Source organism: Pongo abelii, chromosome 8, assembly GCF_028885655.2.
Source record: "Pongo abelii isolate AG06213 chromosome 8, NHGRI_mPonAbe1-v2.0_pri, whole genome shotgun sequence".
NCBI lineage: Eukaryota > Metazoa > Chordata > Mammalia > Primates > Hominidae > Pongo > Pongo abelii.
In genome coordinates, this window is record NC_071993.2 from 69,835,590 (window position 1) to 69,861,985 (window position 26,396).

Sequence of the window (26,396 nt, forward strand, 5' to 3'; positions counted from 1 at the left end):
CATATGATATACCCATGTAACAAACCTGCACATGTACTCCCCTGAATGTTATTAGGGAGCCCGTGGCACATCCTGGAAGAGTCCAAGCAAGACCCTATCTACCCTTGACAAAAAATGACTGTGATAGGGTCTTCACAATGGATATCAGAAGTGATATAATTCTCTTATTATGTATCCAAAAAATTTAAATATATGCTAACTTTTTATAGAATGATTTGTAACTTTCACAAATTTAAATGCACATCTTTTCATCTAAAAATGTCTAGCTAAAACTTTTATTCATGTCTTATGTTTCCTATACTTCTTACATTCATGTCTTCTCATACATATACTTGTATGTTATATATATAAGGATTCATCTGAGATGCCTATAACATGAAATAAAGCAAAACAAAAACAAACAAATCAACAAGAAACGATATAATTTTAAATTATATCTAACAGACTTGGAGGAAGTCTGTTTTCCATAAGAGATCACAGTATGGTTCCAATCCAAATAAAAGAAAGAACTCCACCACAAGTGATGCCTTAAACAGAAGCTCATCTAGCAGCAAGAAATGGGCCAGTGAACACTGTTGGACCAGTCTCAATAAGAGACATTCATCTAGTTTATCCAACAAGATTTGTCTCTGTGAAATTTTTTATTGGTCTCCAGTTTACTGATGATCCCCCTCCCTTTCAGTTGCCTCCAAACCAGTTACCATTCTCACCATTTGGCGACTATCAGTAATATCAATGGACTAGCATGCCAAGATTTTTTTAAGAGAATGAGGTACAGCCTATAATTATAATCTGTAATGATTTTTAGAAGATAAAATTACAGTCTCTTATAACACCATAGATTGAGCAACTATGGCTGAATATGCAATAAAGAGACATTTGTCCCTTTTCTATTTAAAGAAAGCTGAGTGGAGGAGGGAAAGATAATACACTTACTTATTCACACTTAAATTGCATTTGTGATCAAAGCAAGTCTAATAAAAAGAAAGTACTTTAACTGCTTAGAAGGTGAAAGATCAATAGACAAATACAGTAAAATCTAACCATGATTTCACTGGGACTACTCTGTCTGACTTATATATTCTTATTCAAACAATAAAAACGCCTAGAACTTGTTATTTAAAAACAAAAAAAAAAACAAACAAACAAAAAAAAGGATGAGCAGTGTTATTGGGCTACTTGGCTTTTTATTTTCATTCACCCTTTTTATCACCCTTTGTAAGCATCCAGTTCAATGTATAGTCATATAACCACAAAACTATTGAACATTTCCATCCCAATAACAACAAAAAAGTGTCCTCCTGTCCCCACATCAATCCTTCTACCCTCAATTGGTCCCCTCTCAGTTTTAAGGAATATAATTGTTACACCTCTTTTTAAGAAGTAAAACCTTTGAACATTACCGCATTCCCAAGAGTTTATTATACTCCGTTTAAAAACTCAGTAAAGACAGTCTTACAGAGAGCCCAATAATTGATTCTAAGAATGAAGTAGAATTCAAGAGTCAAATAATTCACTTCTGAGTCTCAGTTCTTTTTTTTTTTTTTTTTTTAGACGGAGTCTCTCTCTGTCACCCAGGCTGGAGTGCAATGGCATGATCTCTGCTCACTGCAACCTCTGCCTCACGGGCTCAAGCAATTCCTTCCTCAGCCTGCCGTGTAGCTGGAATTACAGGTGCCCACCACCACACCTGGCTAATTTTTATATTTGTAGTAGAAACGGGGTTTCACCATGTTGGCCAGGCTGGTTTTGAACTCCTGGCTTCAAATGATCCACCTGCCTCGGGCCTCCCAAAGTGCTGGGATTACAGGCGTGAGCTACCACACCCAGCCCAAGTCTCAGTTCTTGAGGTAGCTTAAGCAAGCCATCTACTATCTCTGGGCCTAAATGTTAACAATGTTTGACTTGTTCCCAAATAATATTACAGTTCAGTTAAGGTCATTTGAAGTCATTCTTATAATAAACTGGAAATGTGTGTCTGTCATCTTTTCCTTGCTATCCTCCCTCTTTTACCCCAAATTTCTTCACTCAAGAATGGAATTTGGGTGGAATTCATCCCTGGGGCAAACCAAAACCTAAGCCAATCAGCACAATATATTCTCTAGCCTTAGTAATCAGTTCAGAGACTGGCATGTAACCTAAGCCAGGAAAATCAGAATGAACCCAAGATTTTTTTCTATGATGCTCAGACACAGAACATATTTTTCCCTAATAGATATAAATGAAGAAGGTGCTAGAAGCCTTAAAAACCTAATGGCTTCAAGGTGGCTGCCTTGGGATAAATTTAACACCACAGAAAGCACAGTGCGAAAACTGAAAGAAACCAGGTCATTAATGAAGTTGTTGGACCACCTAATTAAGCTTTACCTGAAACCTATACTCCATCTGAACTTTTCTGTTCTTTGTTTTGTTTTGCTTTTTTAAGTAAAGGGGTACAAGTGCAGGTCTGTTACATAGGTAAACTTGTGTCATGGGGGTTTGTTGTACAGGTTATTTCATCACCTAGGTATCTGGACTTTTCAATTACATATGTCGGTAGTTTTGTTTATTTCCATTTGAGGCTGGTTTTTAGTTACTTACAACTGAAAGTATAGGGACAGATGTAAATTGTCATTAGTTCATTTTGTGAATCTGTTTAATATGTAATGCATTTTTATTATAAAACTGTAATATAGACAAGATTATTAGTGCTCTTTTTTTTTTTTTTTTTTTGGAGACAGAGTCTCGCTCTGTCACCAGGCTGGAATGCAGTAGTGCAATCTCGGTTCACTGCAACCTCCGCCTCCCAGGTTCAAGTGATTCTCCTGCCTCAGCCTCCCGAGTAGCTGGGATTACAGGCACGCACCACTATGCCCAGCTAATTTCTGTATTTTTAGTAGAGATGGGGTTTTACCATGTTGGCCAGGATGGTCTCCATCTCTTGACCTGGTGATCTGCCCTCCTTGGCCTCCCAAAGTGCTGGGATTACAGGTGTGAGCCACCACATCCAGCCTAATCTTAACACTACAGTTCCCCAAGGGAGAACGTATGCAACATAGACCCTGATGAGTGATGCTATTAGGCTGCAATTTTCCAAAGCCTGCATGAAACTGGTTGCAGAAGTTGTGGCTAGTACAGCAATAAGGAGAAAGGAATTTAAATTAGCACAGGATGGACGTGGTGGCTCACACCTGTAATCCCAGCACTTTGGGAGGCTGAGGCAGGTAGATGGTTTGAGTCCAGGAGTTCAAGGCCAGCCAGGGCAACCTGCAAAAACCCCACCTCTACAAAAAATTGGCTGGGCACAGTGGCTCACACCTGTAATCTCAGCACTTTGGGAGGCTGAGGCAGGCGCAATGCCTCTGCACAGGAGTTCAAGACCAGCCTGGGTAACATGGCGAGACTCCATCTCTACAAAAAATACAAAAATTAGCGGGGTATGGTGGCATGTGCCTATAGCCCCAGCTACTAGGGAGGCTGAGGTGGAAGAATCCTTGAACCCAGGAGGTTGAGGCTACAGTGAGCCATGAGTATGCTATTACCTCAAAAAAAAAAGAAAGAAAAGAAAAGAAAGAAAGAAAATGAAAAATATAAAAAATTGAGCCAGGCATGGTGGTGCACACCCACAATCCCAGCTACCAGGGAGGCTGAGGTGGGAGGATCGCTTAAGCCTGGAAGGTCGAGGTTGCAGTAAGCTGTGATCACACCACTGCACTCCAGCCCTGGGTGACAGAATAAGACCCTGTCTTAAAAACAAATTAATTAAATAAAGTAGCACATAAAAGATATCTTGAAATAGTAAGTTAAGTAAAAAAGATACAATTATTTTCAAAAGCAAATAAAACTTTGCTCATGTCATGTTTCTCTCTCCTTCACTGCACATAATTGAGATTATAATGGCTAGTTTCTTAAATACAAACACATATAAACTAGTGTCCAGGCCAGTAAATACTATGACCTTCTTAAATAATGAACATACTATATGAATAAGCATTTATTTTTATCTTGTTCTACTAGAATGTGAACAAGATGAGGTTTAGTCTACAGCCAAAAACTATGACTAACCCGTACTGGGATTACTTTTTGTTCCAAATGTTAGCAATATCTTTTTCTTGGAATGGATGCTAGGATGAGAGATTCTGAACAATCTTTTTTTTTTGGGGGGGGGGTCAGTAATATTATAAATGTCTCATAATTTAGGCTTGCAGCCAACATAAACCTACACTATAATTATTATTTTGTTGGACAGCCAACAAATTTTATACTGACCTATATTTTAGAGTAAGAGTTTCTGAGAAAATTTTTTCTTGGCTATTGATATATTAATGTTTGAATGTTGATTAGCCCTCTCACTAACAGAAACGTTTAATTATGATGCCAGAATAAACACTAACAATGACTGCCTTTAACTGTTACACCAGTCATCTCTTTAAATCCAGAAACCTCAGCTTTATATATGACTCTTCTCTCTACGTCAACTAGCCCCGTCTTACTAGTAACAACATCATCTTGGTTTTATCAAACGCTTCCTGTACCTGGATCTCCCACAATATACCCACTAGCACTAGGCCCTCTACAGACATTGTCTGAATTTCTACATTGTTAGCAGTTGTTTTAGCCACAATAAATCCTGCACAATATCACCAAAATCATATTATTTTAACCAATTCTAGCCATAATATTTTCCTACTTAAAATCTACCTAGCTTCTGATTATTAATAGGATAAAATCCAAAAGCATAACTTAAAGGACATTGAATCTACTCAAACTTACCATATTTCATCATATCTAAGATGCCATTATTCATAAAATAATCCCAATTTCCAATGGTGATGCAAAACACAATCAGTTGTAAGATGTATGCCAATTTCAGAGTTGTTAAAATGGGAAGAAATGTGCACATTAAGATCATCAAAATTCAGTAATTCTTTAGCCTTACCTCTCACCATTCTAATATATACAAACTATTTTAATCATAATGCCTTACTGTTCTTTGAATAAGACTCTGCCTGTAAAGTCCTTCTCCTGCTTCCTTTGCCTGGCAAACTCCCATTCATCTTCTTAAAATTCCCTATATGCTACCTGTCTTGGGAAATTTTTCCTGATCGACTCCTACCCAAGGGCTTCCACATAAGATATACAAGCTGCCCCCAACACCACTCAGGAGTGCTGTTAACAATGTAGAAAATGGCTCCTGGTACTGTATATCAAGGCACTGCATCCCTCCCTCCCAAAGATTTATTCATTCCCTCCTGCTCAGTTCTAAAAGTCCTTTGATGAACTTTTTAGTTGATTTTAGGGGTTGCTTTGAACTTCATCTCAATCAACTGATCTTAATCACCTAGATAACAAAGGGTAAAGATTTTTTTTGAAATCTCATTTACATTTGTATTCCCAATGGCTAGCATATGATAATTCCATGGGTTTTGAGTGATTCTGTGATTATAGGTTCTGATCTTTTGTTTCTTTCTTTTTTTGAGACAGGCTCCTGTTCTGTTGCCCAGGCTGGAGGGCAGTGGTGCAATCACAGCTCACTGCAGGCTCAACCTCCCAAGCTCTCCCACCTCAGCCTCCCAAGAAGTTGGGACGATAGCCACCATACCCAGTTAATTTTTTTCTTTTTAGTAGAGACTGGGTCTCCCTCTGTTGCCCAGGCTCATCTCAAACTCTTGGGCTTAAGCTATACTTCTGCCTCAGCCTCCCTAGGTTCTAGGATTACAGGCATGAGCCAGCATGCCTAGCCCAAGATACACTTTTATAAAGACAAATTAGTTTTGAAAATAAAAAGTTAGCAAAAAGACACACCATGAAAACACTAATCACAGTGGGGTGGGGGGAGGGGGAGGGATAGCATTAGGAGATATACCTAATGTTAAATGACGAGTTAATGGGTACAGCACACCAACATGGCACATGTATACATATGTAACAAACCTGCACGTTGTGCACATGTACCCTAAAACTTAAAGTATAATTAAAAAAAGAAAAAAAAAGAAAACACTAATCATAAATTACAGTGGCTATATTAATATCAGACAAGGTAAGCTTTAAAATACAGAGTATCACCAGATACAAAGGGATTTCATGAAAATAGGTCAAATCATCAAGAAAAGAAATACTAAAGATAACAATACAAAATATGTACACACCAAATAAAATGGCTTCAAAATACTTTTTTAAAAACTCAGAAACAAAGGAAATAGGTAAATACATAATCTTAGTTTAGCACCCTTCTTTCAGTAATTAGTAAAACAGGCAGACACACCAAAAATTAAAGAATCACACTACACAGCATTTATCCTAGAGGAAGAAAAACTTAAGTGCACAGAGAAATCTGTACACAAATGTTCCTAACAGATTTATTTGTAAAACACTAGGCCAGCCATGGTGGCTCACACCTGTAATCCCGGCACTTTGGGAGGCTGAGGTGGGAGGATCACTTGAGGCCAGAGCTCAAGACCAGCCTGGGCAACATAGTAAGACCTCATCTCTACAAAAAATAAAAATAATTAGCTGGGTGCAGTTGTGCGTATCTCTAGTCCTAGTTCCTCAGGAAGCTGAGGTGGGAGAATTCTTTAAGCCCAGGAGGACTGTAGTGTGCAATGATCATGCCAATACACTCTGGCCTGAGTGACAGAGAGAACAAGACCATATCTGTTTAAAAAAAAAAAAAATTGGGCCAGGTGTGGTGGCTCACGCCTGTAATCCCAGCACTTTGGGAGGCCGAGGCTGGTGGATCACAAGGTCAGGAGTTCGAGACTAGCCTGACCAACATAGTGAAAACTTGCCTCTACTAAAAATAGAAAAACTCGCTGGGCGTGGTGGTGTGCACCTGTAATCCCAGCTACTCAGGAGGCTGAGGCAGAAAAATCACTTGAACCCGGGAGGTGGAGGTTGTGGTGAGCCAAGATCACGGCACTGCACTCCAGCCTGGGTGACAGAGCAAAAAAAATAAATAAAAGAAAGAAAAAAAAATGGTAAAAATCTGGAAACATAATAAATGTCCTTCAACAGGTAAATAGGTAAACAAACTATGGTATACCCATAAAAGAGAAGCAATAAAAAGGAATGAACTATGACACACACAACTTAAATGGATCTCAAAGGCACTGTGCTAAGTGAGAAAAAAGCCGTATCTACGGGTTACCTACTATATGATTCCATTTATATAACACTCTCGAAGTTACAAAATTACAGTGATGGAAAACAGATCAGTAGTTGCCGGGGTTAGGGTTCAGAGAAAAGCATAACCATAAAGAAATAATATGAAGAAATTTCTTTGTGGTAACAGAATAGTTTAATACACTGAATGTGGTAATAGCTACATGAATCCAGACATGATAAAACTTTATAGAACTATACCCCACCACCTCCTCAATTAAAAACAGTATATACAAAAACTGGTGAAATTCTAATAAAGTCTATAGTCAACTTAATACTATTGTATAACACCGAAATCAGCTTCCTGGTTTTGGTAACACACTATAGTTATAAACGATATATCACTGGGGGAAATTGAGTGAATAGTGCACAGGAACTTTCTGTACTATTTTTGTGATTTCTGTGAGTTGTATTTCAAAAGAAAAGGGAGGAAAAGGATATAAAAACAGATATATTAAAAATGTTTAGGCCAGGTGTGGTGGCTCACACCTGTAATCTCAGCACTTTGGGACGCCGAGGCAGGAGAATCACTTGAGCCCAAGAGTTTGAGACTGGCCTGGGCGAGACCCTGTCTTTGTAATTGACATAGTGAGACCCTGTCTTTATATTTTAAAATAATTTTTTTAAATGCTTAAAAAACAAATTAGGGTGACATCATTGCGAATGGCAGAGTAAGGACCTCCAAAAATCCTCTCTTCCATAAAAGCAACAAGAAACTGGCAAAAAAATGTCAAGACTTGGGCCGGGCATAGTGGCTCACACCTGTAATCCCAGCACTTTGGAAGGCCGAGGCGGGCAGATCACAAGGTCAGGAGTTCGAGACCAGCCTGGCCAACATGGTGAAACCCTGTCGCTACTAAAAATACAAAAATTAGCTGGGCGTGGTGGCAGGCGCCTATAATCCCAGCTACTCCAGAGGCTCAAGCAGGGGAATCCTTTGAACCTGGGAGGCAGAGGTTGTAGTGAGCCAAAATTACACCATTACACTTCAGCCCGGGCGACAATGCAAGACTACATCTCAAAAAAAAAAAAAAAAAAGTCAAAAATAGCCTTTTTCAGAACTCTGAATATTAACCAAAAAGTTTGCAACAATCCAAGGAGCATTTATTCAAAAAAAGATGGCTGCATCTCAGTAAGAATAGCAAGCTTTGTGGCATTTTAACATGCCTTATTCCCATGCCCTTCTTCCCAGCTCCAGGCTAGCCCTGAAAAGCAGCAAACCACAAACCGTGGAATCCTGGAGCCTAGCAGCCAGTGGAGGTGACAGAACAGGGCTAGAGTTCCTTCAAAGTCCCATTTTCAGAGTACAGTTATTATTTGAGCTGACTAGCAATTCCCTGAAAAACCCCACTCCCAAGACTTCCCAATATTTAACCTGATTCAGAGCTTGCCCACTGCTAACAGCCTTTTCCCCCAAGGTATTTATTTGTCAAAAACAATCAGCTACAATTGCTTAACATTTCAGCTACCTGAAGCAGCTGGGGCAAACAAGCTAACCAAAAAACACAAAAGGAAAAGTAGGAGAATGAGATGTCCATAGGGAGTTTTGAAAAGTTCTGAAATTCCTAAGACTCTGGAAGATCACAACAGTGTGCCCAGGCCTATAGGCATACTCAAGAAAGACCTGAGAAGGCCCTAAGCAATCACCACTGACTGAGCATGAAGCTTGGCAAAAACAGGAAGTCAAGGCTATGGATGAACTGAAAGCCTGGTTGAGTGCTGAAAGTATGCTCCAACAATCACACAGAGCCTCTCAGCAAAGACTAGAACAGTAACAAGTATTGACAAGAATGTGGAGAAACTGGAATCTTCATACATTGCTGTTGCAAATTATAAAGTGATTCAGCCACTTTGGAAAATAGTTTGGCAGTTCCTCAAAAAGTAAACATAAAATTACCACATGCCCCAGCAATTCTACCCTTAGGGGAAATAGAAACATAGAACAACACAAAAACTTGTACATGAATGTTTATAGCACCATTATTCATAGCAGCCCAAAAGTGAAAATAACCCAAATATCTCTCAAGTGATAAATGGATAATTGGGGCATATCTATACAATGAAATATTGTTTCAGTCATAAGAAAGAATGAAATACTGATACACGCTACAACATGGATGAACTTTGAAAACATACTTGGTAAAAAAAAAAAAAAAAGCCAGCTACAAAAGGCCAAATATTATATGATTCCACTTAGGAAATGTTCAGAATAGGCAAATTTGTAGGGACAAGGTAGATTAGTGGTTGCCAGGGGTTAAAGGTTAGGGAGACATGAAGAGTAACGGCTAACGGGTATGGGTTTTCATTTTGGGGGACAAAAACATTCTGGAATTAAATAGTGCCGATGGCTGTACAACCTTGTGAATATACTGAAAACTACTGAGCTGTGCAATTTTTAAGTGGTGCATTTTACGGTAACTGAATTATATCTCAGTTAAATAGTAACACATAAAACTATCTGACCTAATTGATAAATTATAGAACACTAAATTCAATAATTGCAGTATACACTGTATTTAATAAAAGATACATAAAATATCTACACTGAAAACCTCAAAATATTGCAGAGCGGAATTAGAGACACATGTAACATTCACCAAAACAGACCATCACAGGGTAGGCCTTAAAACTAATCTCTGTAGCTATCAAAGGATTAAAATGATAAACAACTTATCATTTACAGATATATGGTACAGATATGTACACAATATGTCAACAACACATTCCCTGAACACCATGTAAAATTGAAAATAGCTAGAAAATCCCCAAATATTAAGAAACAATAAACTTCTAAATGACCTGTGGACCAGAAAAATCACAATGGAAATAGAAATTTGAATTGAACACACCAAAATTGTATGCTGCAGCTAAAGGAGTACTCAGAAGAAAATGTTAACTACATAAGAAATGTACATTAGAATGACTACTGGGGGTTGGCAAAGAAAAAATAATAATAATAAAAGAAATGTGGCTAGGCGCGGTGGCACTTTGGGAGGCCGAGGTGGGCAGGGGTCAGGAGTTAGAGACCAGCCTGGCCAACATGGTAAAACCCCGTCTCTACTAAAAATACAAAAATCAGCCTGGCGTGGCGGCGCACGCCTATAGTCCCAGCTACTCGGGAGCCTGAGGCAGAAGAATCGCTTGAACCTGGGAGGCCAAGGTTGCAGTAAACCAAGATCGTACCACTGCACTCCAGCCTGGGCGACAGAGCAAGACTCTGTCTCTGAATGAATGTATGAATGAATAAATGAAATGAAATGAAATGCACATTAGAAAACAAGAAAGGTTTAAAAACAATGATCTAAACTTCTAACTCAAAAAAGGTAGAAAAAGGAGAGCAAATCAAATCCAAAAGAGTACAGCAAGGTGGCCGGGTGCGGTGGCTCATGCCCCTAATACCAGCACTTTGAGAGGCCGAGGCAGGCAGGTCACGAGGTCAGGAGATCGAGACCATCCTGGCTAACACGGTGAAACCCCGTCTCTGCTAAAAACACGCAAAAAAAATTAGCTGGGTGTGGTGGCGGGCACCGGTAGTCCCTGCTACTCGGGAGGCTGAGGCAGGAGAATGGTGTGAACGTGGGAGGCGGAGCTTGCAGTGAGCCAAGATCGCGCCACTGCACTCCAGCCTGGGCGACAAAGCAAGACCCTGTCTCAAAAAAAAAAAAAAAAAAAGTACAGCAAGAAAATTAAAAGAGCAGAAATACATTAAAATAAAAAATACATGACCAAAACAGAAATTCAACAAAACAAAATCTGGGTTTTTGAAAAGATTAATTGCTAAACCCCTAGCAAAACTGATCCAAAAATTCAAAAGAAGTACCAACATCAAGAATGCAAATGGAGAAATACAGCAGTTCATACAGGCAATAACAAAATATTAGGAAATTTTATGAACTTTATAACAACTCAACAATTGAGAATAAATTCATTCAAAAATTCAACTTCTCAAAACTGACACAGGAAAAAGTGAAGAACCTGAATGCTTACATATCAGCTAAAGTAATTAAACCTGTAAAAGTAATTACACTAATTTAAAACCTTCTGCTTTTTCCCGCAAAAAACACTCCAGGCCCACACAGCTGCACTGATTAATTCTATCAAAATTTAAAGTAACAATACCAATCTTATAAAGCTACAATAATTAAGACAGTGTGGCATTGACATAAGAAGATACAAATAAATCAACAGAATAGAACAAATCCAAGAAAAGACCCATAGCTATCTCATCAATTCATTGAAAATCCTTTTGAGAAACCCTTACATGATAGCAAGAGTAGTTTAAGATAGATCATAGGCCTAAATACAAAAGACAAAAATATAAAGCTTCTAGAAAAAAACCATGAGAAAATAGTTTCACAAGCCTAGCAGAGGGTAAGGAAAGACTTCTTAGAACAGAAAAGGTAATACCATAAAATAAAATAAATCAACAATTCAACTGGCTCAAAACTTAAAAGTTCTGCTCTCAAAAGGCATTAAGAAAATGCAACAACATAGCTCAGACCAGGAGAAAATATTTAGAGAGAGAGAGAGAGAAAGTGTGTGTGTGTGTGTGTGTGTGTGTATGTGTGTGTAAAATCTGAGAAACCTGGCAAACAACTTGCATTCAGATATAAAAAGAACTCCTACAAATCAGCAACAAAAAGACAACCCAATAAAATAGGGTTGTACATAAAAGTTTAATAAAAACTTGTACATAAATGTTTATAGCACCATCATTCATAATAGCCCAAAAGTGAAAATAATCCAAATATCTATCAAGTGATAAATGGATAAATTGTGGCATATCTACACAATGAAATATTATTCAGTGATAATATTTCAGAAATGACACTTCAAAATAAAAGATAAGCAAATGGCCAATAATCACATATTAGCCATCAAGGAAATATAAACAAAAACCATGAAATACAAGTACACACTCAGAAGAATGCCTAAATTTTAAAATGCCAAACATTGTGAAGAATGTGGAAAACTGAACTCTCATAAAAAAACTGGTGGGAATGTAAAAAGTGTTAAATTTTCCATTTTGGAAAAGTTTAGTGGTTTCTAAAGTTAAACATAAATCTACCCTAGTACACAGCAATTTCACTCCTAGATATTTACCCAAGTCCACATAAAGATATATACAAAAATGTTCATAGCAACTTTACTCATAGTAACCAAAAACTGGAAATAACCCAAAGCCTATCAATAGAAGACTTGTTGCTACATACATATAATGGAATATTACTTGGCAATAAAAGGGAAAAACTACTGATACACACACCAAAATGGGTGACTCTCAAAAATATTATATTGAACAAAAGTAATCAGACACAAAATACTCCTTGCTGTATGATTCCATTTATGTGAAGTTCTAGAATAAGCAAAACTAACATCTATAGTAAAAGAAGTCCAAAAGTGGTTGCCTGGGTGAGAAGGGGGACAGAATTAATTAAAAAGAGGCTGGATCGGGCACAGTGGCTCACACCTGTAATCCCAGCACTTTGGGAGGCCGAGGTGGGTGGATCACTTGAGCTCAGGAGTTCAAGACCACTCTGGGCAACATAGCAAGACCTCCACCCACCCCACTCCCCCGGCATTGTTACAAAAAATACAAAAAAAAATAGCCAGGTGTGGTGGTGCACACGTGTAGCCCAGCTACTTGGGGTACTGAGACAAGTAGATGGCTTGGGCTGGGGAGGTCAAGGTTGCAGTGAGACGTGTTTGCACCACTGCACTCAAGCCTGGGTGACAAAGTAAGACCCTGTGGAAAGGAAAGGAGAAGGGAAAGGGGAGAAAGAAGGGAAAGGGGAGAAAGAAGGGAAAGGGGAGAAAGAAGGGAGAAGGGAAAGGGGAAAGGGGAAAGGGGAAAGGCGAAAGGCGAAAGGGGAAGGGGAAGGGGAAGGGGAAGGAAAGGAAGGGAAGGGAGGGAAAGGAAGGGAAGGGAAGGAAAGGGAAGGCTGATTTGACTTTATGTAAATTATACTGAGAGAGCCAGGCACAGTGGCTAACGCCTGTAATCCCAACACTTTGGGAGGCCGAGGTAGGCAGATCACTTGAGGTCAGGAGTTCCACATCAGCCTGGCCAACATGGTGAAACTCCGTCTCTACAAAAATTAGCCTGGCACGGTGGGGCACACCTGTAATCCCAGCTACTCAGGTGGCTGAGGCAGGAGAATTCCTTGACCCCAGGAGAGGTAGGTTGCAGTGAGTCGAGATCGGGCAGCTGCACTCCAGCCTGGGCAACAGAGAGAGGCTCTGTTTCTTTTTTTGTCACCCAGGCTGGAGTGCAGTGGCACGATCTCGGCTCACTGCAAGCTCTGCCTCCCGGGTTCATGCCATTCTCCTGCCTCAGCCTCCCGAGTAACTGGGACTACAGGTGCCCGCTACCACGCCCGGCTAATTTTTTTTTTTTTTTTTTTTGTATTTTTAGTAGAGACAGGGTTTCACTGTGTTAGCCAGGATGGTCTCAATCTCCTGATCTCGGGATCCACCCGCCTCGGCCTCCCAAAGTGCTGGGATTAGAGGCGTGAGCCACTGCGCCCAGCCGATGACTCTGTTTCAAAAAAAAAAAAAAAATTTTTATTGTTGGCTTTTTTTTTTTTAAGTGAACAGACTAGGGAAATGTGTCTCTTGGTTACGTAAAGCCAATCCTTCCATATGTATTCTAGATTCTATCCTTCTTTCCTACTCAACATTGATTTCTTCCTTCTGTCAAGCATCATCTATTTTTTCTGCTCTCTATTGGACCACTCTTTTCAGCACACAAATGTGAAAATTTCAAACCCTCCCTGCAGAAAACCTTAGCCCAGCATATACTTCCAACTACCATTATTTCCCTGCTCTCCTTTACAGCAAAACACTACCAGTGCTCTATCAAATAGTAAGTTCCCCTATACTAGGTAAAATTATTCATTTTAAATTCAATTGCAGAAAGGCATATGTGTGACATGACTAACATTTATATAACAATTTTCAACTTAAAATGCATTTTTTGATATGTCACCTCTTTAATATCTTCAAAACAGCCATGTAGGATAGGTATTGCTATTATCTCTTTTTAACGATGAGGAAACAAGAGGTTCCTCAAGGTTATGTAACCTCCCAAAAGAAAGATAACAAATAATCCCTAATTTCAAATCATGTGCATTACTATTCAATATACATTTTACACTCAGAACTCTCCATACAATAAAAATGTCTGACCAATGAAAAACATCCAAATGTACCCAAAATAGGCCAAAATTCCATTATCTTATGGTCCTAGTTCAAATAACATTTCAACAAACAAAACCTAGTACAGCAAAGTGATTATAATGCATATGTAGGTGACCAGATAATTTATTATCCAAATGGGACCCTTTTAAGAGTAAATGATACACATTTATGTGTCTATTAATAATTGTGTCAGGATAGCCGGGGACAATGGCTCATGCCTATAATCCCAGCACTTTAGGTGGCTGAGGCGGGAGGATCACTTGACCAAGAGTTTGAGGCCAGGAGGTTCAAGACCAGCCTGGGCAACATGGCAAGACCCCATCTTTACCCCCCACCCCCCCACCCCCCCCCCCACACACACACAAAACATAGCCAGGCATGGTGGTGTGTGTTTATAGTCCCAGCCTCTCTGGAGGGCTGAGGTGGGAGGATCACTTGAGCCCAGGAGTTCAAGGTTACAGTGAGCCATGATTGCACTACTGCACTCCAGCTGGGCAGCAGAGCAAGACCCTGTGTCTACAAAAGAAAAAATAATAAATAATAATGTCAGGATAACAGGCATGATCCAGAATTGTCCTGGGCAAACTGGAACATATGGTCATCCTATTCACAACCTAGCTTTGCTATTTAAAAAATAAAAATCTCTGCCGGGCACAGTGGCTCACACCTGTAGTCCCCGTATTTTGGGAGGCCAAGGTGGGTAGATCACCTGAGGTCAGGAGTTCAAGACCAGCCTGGCCAATATCGTGAAACCCCGTCTCTACTAAAAATTGAAAAATTGGCTGGGCGTGGTGGTGGACACCTGTAATCCCAGCTACTCAGGAGGCTGAGGCAGGCAGAATTGCTTGAATCCGGGAGGTGGAGGTTGCAGTGAGCTGAGATTGTGCCACTGCACTCCAGCCTGGGTGACAGAGCGAGACTCTGTCTCAAATAAAATAAAAATAAAATAAAATAATCTCAGACCAGAATGCCAGCTAAAAAAGTAAAAAGTAAAAAAAATGTTTATGTTTTATCACAGTATTTCATTTTATTAATAGTATATTTCATGGCCAGGCAAGGTGGCTCATGCCTATAATCCCAGCACTTTGGGAGGCCGAGGTGGGTGGGTAAGCTGAGGTTGGGTTGGAGACCAGCCTGACCAACATGGAGAAACCCCATCTCTACTAAAAATGCAAAATCAGCCGGGCGTGGTGGCACATGCTTGTAATCCCAGCTACTCGGGAGGCTGTGTCAGGTGAATCGCTTGAACCTGGGAGGTGGAGGTTGCAGTGAGCCAAGATGGCACCACTGCACTCCAGCCTGGGCAGCAAGAGCAAAACTCCATCTCAAAAAAAAAAAAAAAAAAAGTATATTTCATTACAGGATCAAGGGATCTTCCTGACTCAGCCTCTCAAGTAGCTGGGACTACAGGCACAATACCATCATACCCTGCAAATTTTCATATTTTTTGTAGAGACAGGGTTTTATCATATTGCCCAGGCTGGCCTTGAACTCCTGGCCTCAAAGTGATCCTCCCACCTCGGCCTCCCTGGCCTTGAACTCCTGGCCTCAAAGTGATCCTCCCACCTCGGCCTCCCTGGCCTTGAACTCCTGGCCTCAAAGTGATCCTCCCACCTCGGCCTCCCTGGCCTTGAACTCCTGGCCTCAAAGTGATCCTCCCACCTTGGCCTCCTGGAGTGCTGAGATTATAGGTATGTGCCACCGTGCCCAGCAACAGTATTTTTTAAATAACAGTTTAAAACCAAAGATGTGGCTGGGCACAGCAGCTCATGTCTGTAATCCCAGCATTTTGGGAGGCCCAGCACTTTGCGAGGTCAAAGCAGGTGGATCACTTGAGCTCAGGAGTTCAAAACCAGCCTGGACAATATGGTTAAACCCCGTCTCTACAAAAAATACAAAGGTGGGACTACAGGACTACAGGTGGGACTGTAGGGACTACAAGTGGGACTACTCCCAGCTGCTCAGGAGGCTGAGGTGGGAGGATCACTTAAGTCCGGAGGTTGACGTTGCAGTGAACTGTGTTCATACCACCACACTCCAGCAAGGGCAACAGGGCAAGACCCTGTCTCAAAAAATAAAATAAATAAAATAAAACCAAGGAGGTATGAAGAGGTAGGGAGACGTGACTGTTAACCAATATTGCAGGAAAGGGTTAACATTCAAACAGTCTAGAAAATCACTTTGGTTCAAGTTTTATCTTTGACAGTTCTGCTTAACGTAGCAATATTGTGGCTGGAAAGATTTGGAGTTAGAAAATCTTATATGCTTTTTTCAAACAAAGGTGACCTATTTATAAATAGGAGCATTAACAGCTGACAACGTTGCACATAAAAGATTCCTGGCCGGGCACGGTGGCTCACGCCTGTGAGCACTTTGGGAGGCCGAGGCAGGAGAATCACCTGAGGTCAGAAGTTCGAGATCAGCCTGACCAATATGACGAAACCCCATCTCTACTAAAAATACAAAAATTAGCCGGGCATGGTGGCATGCGCCTGTAATTCCAGCTACTCAGGAGGCTGAGAGAGGATAATTGCTTGAATTCTGGAGGCGGAGGTTGCAGTGAGCAGGTATCATGCCATTGCACTCCAGCCTGGGCAATAAGAGTATAACTGTGTCTCAAAAATAAATAAATAAATAAATAAATAAATAAATAAATAAATAGAAAGATTCCTTTTAGTTCAAAATATTCCATAAATGAAACAATTTTAGTTTAAAAGCTCACTTACCTCTCTAAAAAAATACCACAGCATAAAAAAAAATTGTGCAGTAATGTGAATTTACAATTCTTATTTTAAAAACACAGGTAAAAATGAGTTTGAAAACTTTAAGGCTCTAAAGAAACCAACTCAACAAAGACAGTTTCAATCTTAGCCAGATTTTAGTCTCCATATGAATGTTCTGAGTGGCTTGGCAGATTCTATTGGACATACCTCAAAAAGTTTTGAGTGTTAGAAGGAAAATACCCCATGACCCCACCCACTGCCCACATAAATTTTCCAATGTAGGCTTAACCCACAAAAGTGGGTTCCAGAATCATCATGTAGGGCACAGTGATGTCCACAGTCCCAGAATAGTTTTAGACCAAACCTGACCTATCTGGGCAGACCAAAGAATAGGGCTCCTTAGCTCTACAACAAATACTGCCCAACTCCATTTCCTAGTCTTCCCTGGCGCAAACCCAAGCTGTAAGCAATGCCCAAAACCAGACTAGACACTGATGTTAGGAAAACAATGCAATATTCAGAGGTGAATTTTGAAATAGTGTTGCTCAGTGAAAAATACATAAATTAGAAGTCAGAAGATCTAAATTCTATCTTAGGCTCTACCACTAGGTCTAAGTAGGACATTTCACTTTACTTTGGACACAAGATCCAGTATAGAAAAGGAAAAAAAGTAAAATGCTAAGATCCTCTTTGAATCCTGACATTCTGCATCTTCCTCCATCTCCTGAATTTAACTCAGGCGCCAACTTAACTATTGGGCCAATTTAAAATGACAGCATCAATTTATCAAATATGTTCTATCATTTCCCAAATGAAGACCAGTAGGAATCTGATATACATAACAAAGGATATAAGTTGTTCCCCAAGGATACCTGGCTTCAGAGGCTGTAAATTTAGACTCTTAATCAGTAATTAAGTAGAATAGAATACAAATGATGAAATACTATCTCCAGCCAAATTCAAAGACCTTAAGTTAAAAAAAAAAGTTTTCATTTAAAATCATTATTTAGGAATTCCTAAAGAGACCCCCCCCCCCAAAAAAAATCATTATTTAGGAATTCCTCAGAGTTTAATGCTATACCAGAAAGGGAACTGAACAAGGTCTCTAGAGATCTCATATCTAGTTCAAGATATGTAACTGTGTGAACTTGAACATGTCACACTATCTCTGGGCTTTAATTCAACTGTAAAATGAGAAAATTAGATAGGTAAGTTTGTTTCCTGTCTAAAAATTTAAGATTTAAACATTTTTTTCTCAGATGACACCATTCTCTAGAGGACTCAAAGTGCTTTTATTCTATTTTTAAAATGCTTTAAAATTTAAAAGCACTTTTACACTTATCCAACAACACTGGTAGGATGCATATTAGTATCTCCGCTACTGAGTTATTTCATTAAACAAATGTCCAGAATAGAAAAGAGAAATGGGGCTGGGCGCGGTGGCTCACGCCTGTAATCCCAGCACTTTGGGAGGCCGAAGTGGGTGGATCACGAGGTCAGGAATTCAAGACAAGCATGGCCAGCCAGGCGCGGTTGCTCACGCCTGTAATCCCAGTACTTTGGGAGGCCCAGGCGGGCAGATCATGAGGTCAGGAGATCGAGACCATCCTGGCTAACACGGTGAAACCCCGTCTCTACTAAAAATACAAAAAATTAGCCGGGCGTGGTGGCGGGTGCCTGTAGTCCCAGCTACTAGGGAGGCTGAGGCAGGAGAATGTGTGAACCCAGGAGGCGGAGCTTCAAGTGAGCCGAGATCGCACCATTGCACTCTAGCCTGGGTGACAGAGCGAGACTCCGTCTCAAAAAAAAAAAAAAAAAAAAAGACTAGCCTGGCCAACATGATGAAACCCCGTCTCTACTAAAAATACAAAAATTAGCTGGGCATGGTGGCGGGCGTCTGTAAACCCACCTACTCGGGATGCTGAGGCAGGAGAATGACTTCAACCCGGGAGGTGGAGGTTGCAGTGAGCCGAGATCGCGCCACTGCACTCCAGCCTGGGTGACAGAGCAAGACTCTGTCTCAAAAAAAAAATAATAATAATAATAAAAAGAAAAGAGAAATGGAAGCTCAGTAACTCAGAAAAGGCGCTCAATGGGGACCAAGATATTCTGACCAGTGGTCCTCATTGATTTCCAATCCTATATTCTTTCATAGCCATTGCTATGAAAAGAGTCACATACTACTATATTTAGCAACAATTAAGGGTGGTGTAAAACAAGAACATTGGACACAAAGTCAGAGTTGGATATCTTGTAATCATTCAGCTTATCAGAAAAGGGGGTCAATAATACCTACCTTTTAGGCTACTGTTAGACTGAGCACAAAATGGGAATGTTAACAGAAAGGGGTCCCGATCTAGACCCCAAGAGGGTTCTTAGACATCATGCAAGAAAGAATTCAGGGCAAGTCCATAAAGTGAAAGCAAGTTTATTAGAGAAGTAAAGAAACAAAAGGATGATGATTCCAAAGACAGAGCAGGAGTATGGGCTGCTCAACTAAGTATCTTGTTATTTCTTGATTGTATGCTAAACAAGGGGTGGATTAATCATGAGTTTTCCAGGAAAGGAAGAAATCAGTTCTGATTTCTCAGAACTGAAGGTCTCTCACCTTTTTAGACTATATAGGGTAAGGTCTGAACATTGCTATGGCATTTGTAAACTGTCATGGCACTGGTGGGAGTGTATTTTAGCATGCTAATACATTATAATTAGTGTATAATAAGTAGTGAGGATGACCAGAAGTCACCTCATCACCAACTTGGTTTTGGTGAGTTTTTGCTGGTTTCTTTACTGCATCCTGTTGTAGGGTCTTTGTGACCTGTATCTTCTATCTCCTATCTCATCCTGTGACTAAGAATGCCTAACCTCCTAGGAATGTACCCTGGTAGGTCTCAGCCTTATTTTACCCAGCCCCTATTCAAGATGAAGTCGCTCTAGCTCAAATGCCTCTGACAGGAACATGTCTGGCATCATTATTGCAAAAACTAAAGATATGACATAATTGCATTAAATGTAGTGTTCACCAGGAAATGGCTGGTATCTATAGGATGACCAACTCATTCAAAACTATCACCATATAGAGTCACTTCACTTTCAATGGCCTCCCTGCACTTCCCAACACCCAGCAGTTGTGTTCTCTTGGCTAACCCTGCCTACTTCTAAACTCCAGTTATCAAGTTCGTTGCAGGATAAGAAGAAAGCAAAAGAGTTACTATAGTTGTCTCTCATGATACTTTACAATTTCTGTCCACAGAAACAGCTTTTTCAGGAAATTTAAATAGTATATTGTTTCTGTAAAGGCACTATGCAGAGCACTAAATCATGGAAATCTGGATTCAATTCCTAACTTTGCCGCTGATTTTGCACAAGGCACTCAACTTTTGTCTCAGTTTCCTCAGGTGTAAAATGTAATAGCTGGTTTAAATAACATCTAAAACAGCTTTTTCGAGCCATGTTACTATAGTTCAAGATTATGTAAAATACAGACTGACATCTGAAGAAACAAGCATAAATAAATTTTATTATCAGTTATCCATCCTTTCAAAACATGTCAAGTAAGGCTGGTGTCAACCTTTACATCAGTCTTTTAAAAACAACTATCAACCCCTACATTAAAAGATACATCCTGCTGTCACTTATTAAACAGCAGAAGCTTTAGATTTGGATGTTTCTCCAATGAGGCACGGTCAGGAAGATGATGGTCAATTAAAACTGAATCCACATAACAACTGATTCTTAACACAGAAAGTATTTGACCCCTACACCTAATTAGTAGCATTCTGTGATAATAAGAGTGGGAATGGGAAGAAGGGGAATTAACTCTGGGTATAACAGCCTAATTCTAATTCATCCTAAAATACTGTTAGCTTTAAAAGCTAGATTTATATGCCCCAATATAATTTACTGTGAAATCTTTCCATGTGGGTCTCCATGTTTCAGCACCTGAATCTCCTTTGCATAATGAGATAAGTACTTTGTCTGTTAGTACAGAATTAGGCAATTTAGGCCGGTCGCGGTGGCTCACACCTGTAATCTCAACACTTTGGGAGGCCGAGGCGGGTGGATCACTTGAGGTCAGGAGTTCAAGACCAGCCTGGTCAATATGGTGAAATCTCCATCTCTACTAAAACTACAAAATTAGTTGGGTGTGGTGGCAGGCGCCTATAATTCCAGCTACTTGGGTGGCTGAGGCAGGAGAATCGTTTGAACCCGGGAGGTGGAGATTGCAGTGAGCAGAGAGTGCGCCATTGCACTCCAGCCTGGGCAACAAGAGCGAAACTCTGTCTCAAAAAAATAAATAAATAAAATATATATATATAAATATATTTAAATATATTATATATATAAAATTATGCAATTTAAGAGACAGACTATGTTCGAGTTCAGCACAGTTAGATCTTACTGATCTTACTGAGGGTTAGGTTCCCAAGCTGTCTCTTAAGCACAATGTAGTAAAAATTGCCATTGAGAAGCCCTCAAATCACCAGGACGGGTGGAGCCTGGAAAGCTCATAGACCAAAAATGAGCTTATTTTATTTCTCTTCACATTTTTGTGCTGGGGCCTCCCTTTCTCTGGGACAACAAAGCCCAAGTTCTGCTTTTAAAAAGGCCAGTCAGAACACTAGGTATATAAGCCAATTTATCTCTTTTTATAAATAGTTGAACGAGCGTAAATTAAACATTCAGTCAAGGCTACTGGGAGAAAGTGGACAAGCCCATTATCCTGTCCCCATTAACAAAAAAAGAACCTTCCAAACTGGAAGAGCAACTGGGGGGAAAGTCTCCAGTTTCATGGCTTTCGCTACATGCCCAGTATCTCCCAACTCATTTCACTTGTGACTCTGAGATAAAAGGAGTAAAGAAACAAGATGGTACCTTCGGGAACCAGGGTCCTAATTCCAGTCATGAGCAAACATTTTAGAGACACACAATTTCACAACTTGAGGGCAATATACCTGCATCAGAGAAGGGCCAACTTTGCAGGTCTGCTCCCGACCAACAATGAAGTTCTGTCAGAGGGCATGACACGCAGGCATGACACACACTGTGCACGCCACGCTCCCTCGGGCCCTGGGCCGCCCCCGGGGGCGCGGGTGGGGCACATTTTTCATGGGAAATCCACTACACACCCAAGAACGCTTGCAACCCTGGAATCTGGGCGAGGGTCACCGCAACCAAGCAGCGACACACAGGACTCCGCAATGTGCCACAGACCCGAAAACTTCTGAAGAATGCAGAAATGCCCAAATGAAAAGTGCGGAGGGAACCCCCAACACGAGGGGGACCAGAGGCGGAGGCAGGCTCCAGACCACCCGCGAGAAGGAGCGACAGTGCTCAGGCGCTCGGGAGGCTAACGCCCAGCCCGGAGCAGTCGAAGCAGCCGCCCGCTCGTTACCTGACGGACGTCATGGCTTCGCCCTCCTGCCCCACGCCACGGCGCCCGCGTCCGATGCTCTACGTCCGCTCCGGCAGCAGCAGGTACCACAGCAACTGCTTCCCGGCTCAGGCACTCAGCGACTGGGAGCGCGTCCTCACACACCCCGCGCGCGGGCGGCCCCTGGCGAGCCGGCCCGGCGTGCTGATTGGAGGGAGGGCGGGCGCTCCGCCCCGGGCGAAGGGCTGGAGATCGTCCCCAGACGCCGCGGGCCACCGCGTGTCTCGTGCCAGCTCGCTGGCGCGCGGGCTAGCGAGCTGACTAGCGGGCGCGGTGGCCATCTTGAGTCCTGGTAACAGCGTCCCCGTCACCCCGCAGTTTACAGGGCGAGAGATTGGGTGCCCACCCCAAAAATGGCCGCGCCTCTGGCAACCGGTTTAGCAGTCACATGGCCACTGTCTACCTCGGCAAGCTCAGGTCCCTTTAACAGCACTTAGGAAAGAGGCGCTGTCAGGGCAGGTCTTCGGGAGTGGGATTTAACAGCCTGCAAAATCCATCTGCAAAGGTGGGGGGAAAAAAAGCAACAGCCTGGGAAGCCTCAGCCTAGGAAAATATAAAATGCCTGGCAACGGCAGCACGACGTACTAATTCCAGTCTGCAGCCTTTGAGAGTCAATTGCTGGATCTGATGGTCCCAAACGTTCCTGAACTTCAGAAACACTTAGAGCAGCTTATTTAATACGGAAAGTGTCACTTTATGTATCAGAATCTAGAAAGGTAGGCCTGGACATCGGTATTTTTAGCAAGTTACCAGGTGAATCAGGTACAGACATAAAATTTTACAACCTCTGGGCCCCACTCAAGACTATCCTATTTGACACAATTACCTCACTTTCCAAAGAAGCATGCAGGCTATAAAAAAAAAAAAAAAAAAGAATCTAAGACCATAGAGGGGAAAAGTGGATGGCACCCTAACTCCTGGCTCTAATCTTACAGTTTAATGCAGTTGAAGAGTTAAGAAATTGTGAACCAATAAAAGGAAAATTAACTCCAACTATGAAAAGGGGGGAATCAGTAAATGCTTTATGATCTAAATTGCTTTTCTTTATTCCTTTATTCTCTGTGCAATAATTTTTTTAATTTTCATTTTTTTATTTTTGTAGAGACAGGGTCTCACTATGTTGCCCAGGCTGGTCTTGAACTCCTAGCCTCAAGCAACCCTCCCACCTTGGCCTCCCAAAGCACTGGGAATATAGGTGTGAACGACTGGGCCCTGTTCTACAATGTTATTAATAGACTACAATATCCAGTGGCATTCACTTACTGACCATCTAGGATGGTGATCAATTTCATATGTCTGAAATCAGTTACATCAGAAGCAACCCAGTACCATCAGATATTGAAATGTGGCTGATGGGACTGAAGAACTTAATTTTTAATTTATTTAATTTTAATTCATTTAAATTTTATAACTGAAGCAATATATTTTTCCATTAAACACAATTGTATTGTTTTGGTTGGACTACATTTCTTTTTTTTTTTTTTTTTTTTTTTTTTTTTTTTGAGCTGGAGTCTTGTTCTGTTACCCAGGTTGGAGTGCAGTGGCGCGATCTCCAACCTCCGCCTCCTGGGTTCAAGCGATTCTCATGCCTCAGGCTCCTGAGTAGCTGGGACTACAGGCATGCGCCACCGTACCTGGCTAAATTTTTTTGTATTTTTGGTAGAAACGGAGTTTCATCATGTTGGCCAGGCTGGTCTCAAACTCCTGGCCTCAAGCAATCTGCCCGCCTCAGCCTTCCAGGTGTGAGCCAACACTCCTGGCCTCATTTTACCTTTTTTAATGTGGCTACTAGAAAATTTAAAATTACAGGAATCTTGCATTATATTTCTACAGAACAGTGCTGCTCTATAGCTAAGTTAGCTTTCCCTATCACTGTCCCTGTGATAGAATAATTAAGTTCACAAAATGAAATTAGTAAGGAAACCAGTTTACGCAAATCTGTTTCCTTGCTAGCCATAAAACACATCAAATATTCCAAAAGATTTCAAGTTTCTTTAGAAAATGCTATTTTTAGCATTGTTCTCTTTAATCTGGGAAATGCCTATCCAGAATGAAGCCATGGTCTATAAAACTGATGTGTTCAGTCCATGAGTAAAAGCTATTAAAACACTGAGCTACGCTTGGCGTGGTTAAGACTTTGACCTAAGGTCCACAAGCAGAATTAGTCAATTGTTCCTCTGGATTAAACAGGATCTGAAGCAAAGCAGCAGCTGGATTAGCAATTCACAGTGGTGGAGACACTGGCTAGAGTTACCCACCTTCTCTTGTGGAAAATGTTGACAGATAATCCACATTTCAAACCATCAGTGCTTTTCAAACTTTAACATGCATACAAATCTCGTGGATCTTGTTAAAATGCAGGTTTGGCACTGCAGGTATCAGTGACCAAAACTTTGCATTTCTTTATGTTCCCACATCTCACCAGTTGCTTCTGGTCTGTGGGCCAGGCTGAGTAGCAAGGCTATAAAGGTAGCAAGAGATATCTGGTTTGCAACTTCTGCTTGACTTCCTATTACCTGTATGACTTTAAGCTGGTTTTTTTTTTGTTTTTTTGTTTTTTTTTTGAGATGGAGTCTCACTCTATCACCCAGGCTGGAGTGCAGTAGCATGATCTCGGTTCACTGCAACCTCCGCCCCCATCCCTGGGGTTCAAGCAATTCTCCCACCTCAGCCTCTCGAGTAGCTGGGACTAAAGGCACGCACCACCATGCCTAGCTAATTTTTTTTCGTGTTTTTAGTAGAGACAAGGTTTCACCATGTTGGCCAGGCTGGGCTTGAACTCCTGACCTCAAGTGATCCACCCACCTCAGCCTCCCAAAATGCTGGGAATACAGGCATGAGCCACCACACCCAGGCTTTAAACTGGTTCTTAATCTGTCTGTCCCTCGGTTTACCCATTACATGCTGTTCAGGGCACTGTGAAGATTAAAATTTAATTAACTACAGTAAAGAGTCTAATAGAATCCTTGGCACATGGCATAATTATTACTTTGTTATTATCATAATAGTTAAACTTACATCTCTGGAGGCATGATCCCAAAGCTAACATGAACTTGGCCCTCTGAACAATCAAATGCACTTTTGCTCATGCTTAACATACTTTGGTAACACCTACCTTTGATTTGTAACATTAAAATTTTCAAATTAAAGCCGGGCACGGTGGCTCACGCCTGTAATCCCAGCACTTTGGGAGGCTGAGGCAGGAGGACCACAAGGTCAGGAGTTCGAGACCAGCCTGGCCAATGTGGTGAAACCCCGTCTCTACTAAAAATACAAGAATTAGCTGGGCATGGTGGCACACACCTATAGTCCCAGCTACTTGAGAAGCTGAGGCAGGAGAATCACTTGAACCTGGGAGGCAGAGGTTGCAGTGAGCTGAGATTGCTCCACTGCACTCCAGCCTGGGCAACAAGAGCAAGACTCCATCTCAAAAAAAAAAAGAAAAAGGAAAAAAACATTTTCAAATTAAAAAAACCTAGCCGGGCGCGGTGGCTCACACCTGTAATCCCAGCACTTTGGGAGGCCAAGGCGGGTGGATCACGAGGTCAGGAGATGGAGACCATCCTGGCTAACACAGTGAAACCCCATCTCTACTAAAAACACACAAAAAAATTAGCCGGGTGTGGTGGCGGGCGCCTGTAGTCCCAGCCACTTGAGAGGCTGAGGCAGGAGAATGGTGTGAACCCAAGGTGGAGCTTGCAGTGAGCAGAGATCGCACCACTGCACTCCAGCCTAGGTGACAGAGTGAAACTCCATCTCAAAAGAAAAGAAAAAAAAAAACTAATTTTGATACCAAAACAGGTAGTATTAAAACTTTATTTTTTAACAAATATACTAAATTCAGTATAATTAAGGGAAGATATGGGTCTGCAATATTAAAATAGTTAATAAAATTGAAG

At 41.1% G+C, this 26,396-nt stretch overlaps 1 protein-coding gene across 11 annotated transcripts in view; it reads right to left on the reverse strand.

Annotated features, from left to right (window-relative positions):
- The window catches only part of ADK (adenosine kinase), a 564,491-nt gene that overhangs the window by 516,265 nt on the left and 21,830 nt on the right, over positions 1–26,396 (reverse strand). For 5 of the 11 annotated variants that reach the window (XM_024253830.3, XM_063727304.1, XM_024253828.3 and 2 more), the window contains exon 1: positions 22,459–23,462. The exons of the other annotated variants lie outside the window; for them this stretch is intronic. In XM_024253830.3, coding sequence (XP_024109598.1) covers positions 22,459–22,472 — 14 coding nt within the window. In that variant the 5' untranslated portion in view covers positions 22,473–23,462. Of the gene's footprint in view, positions 1–22,458; positions 23,463–26,396 lie in introns of those variants that run through there. 11 annotated transcript variants of the gene reach the window in all.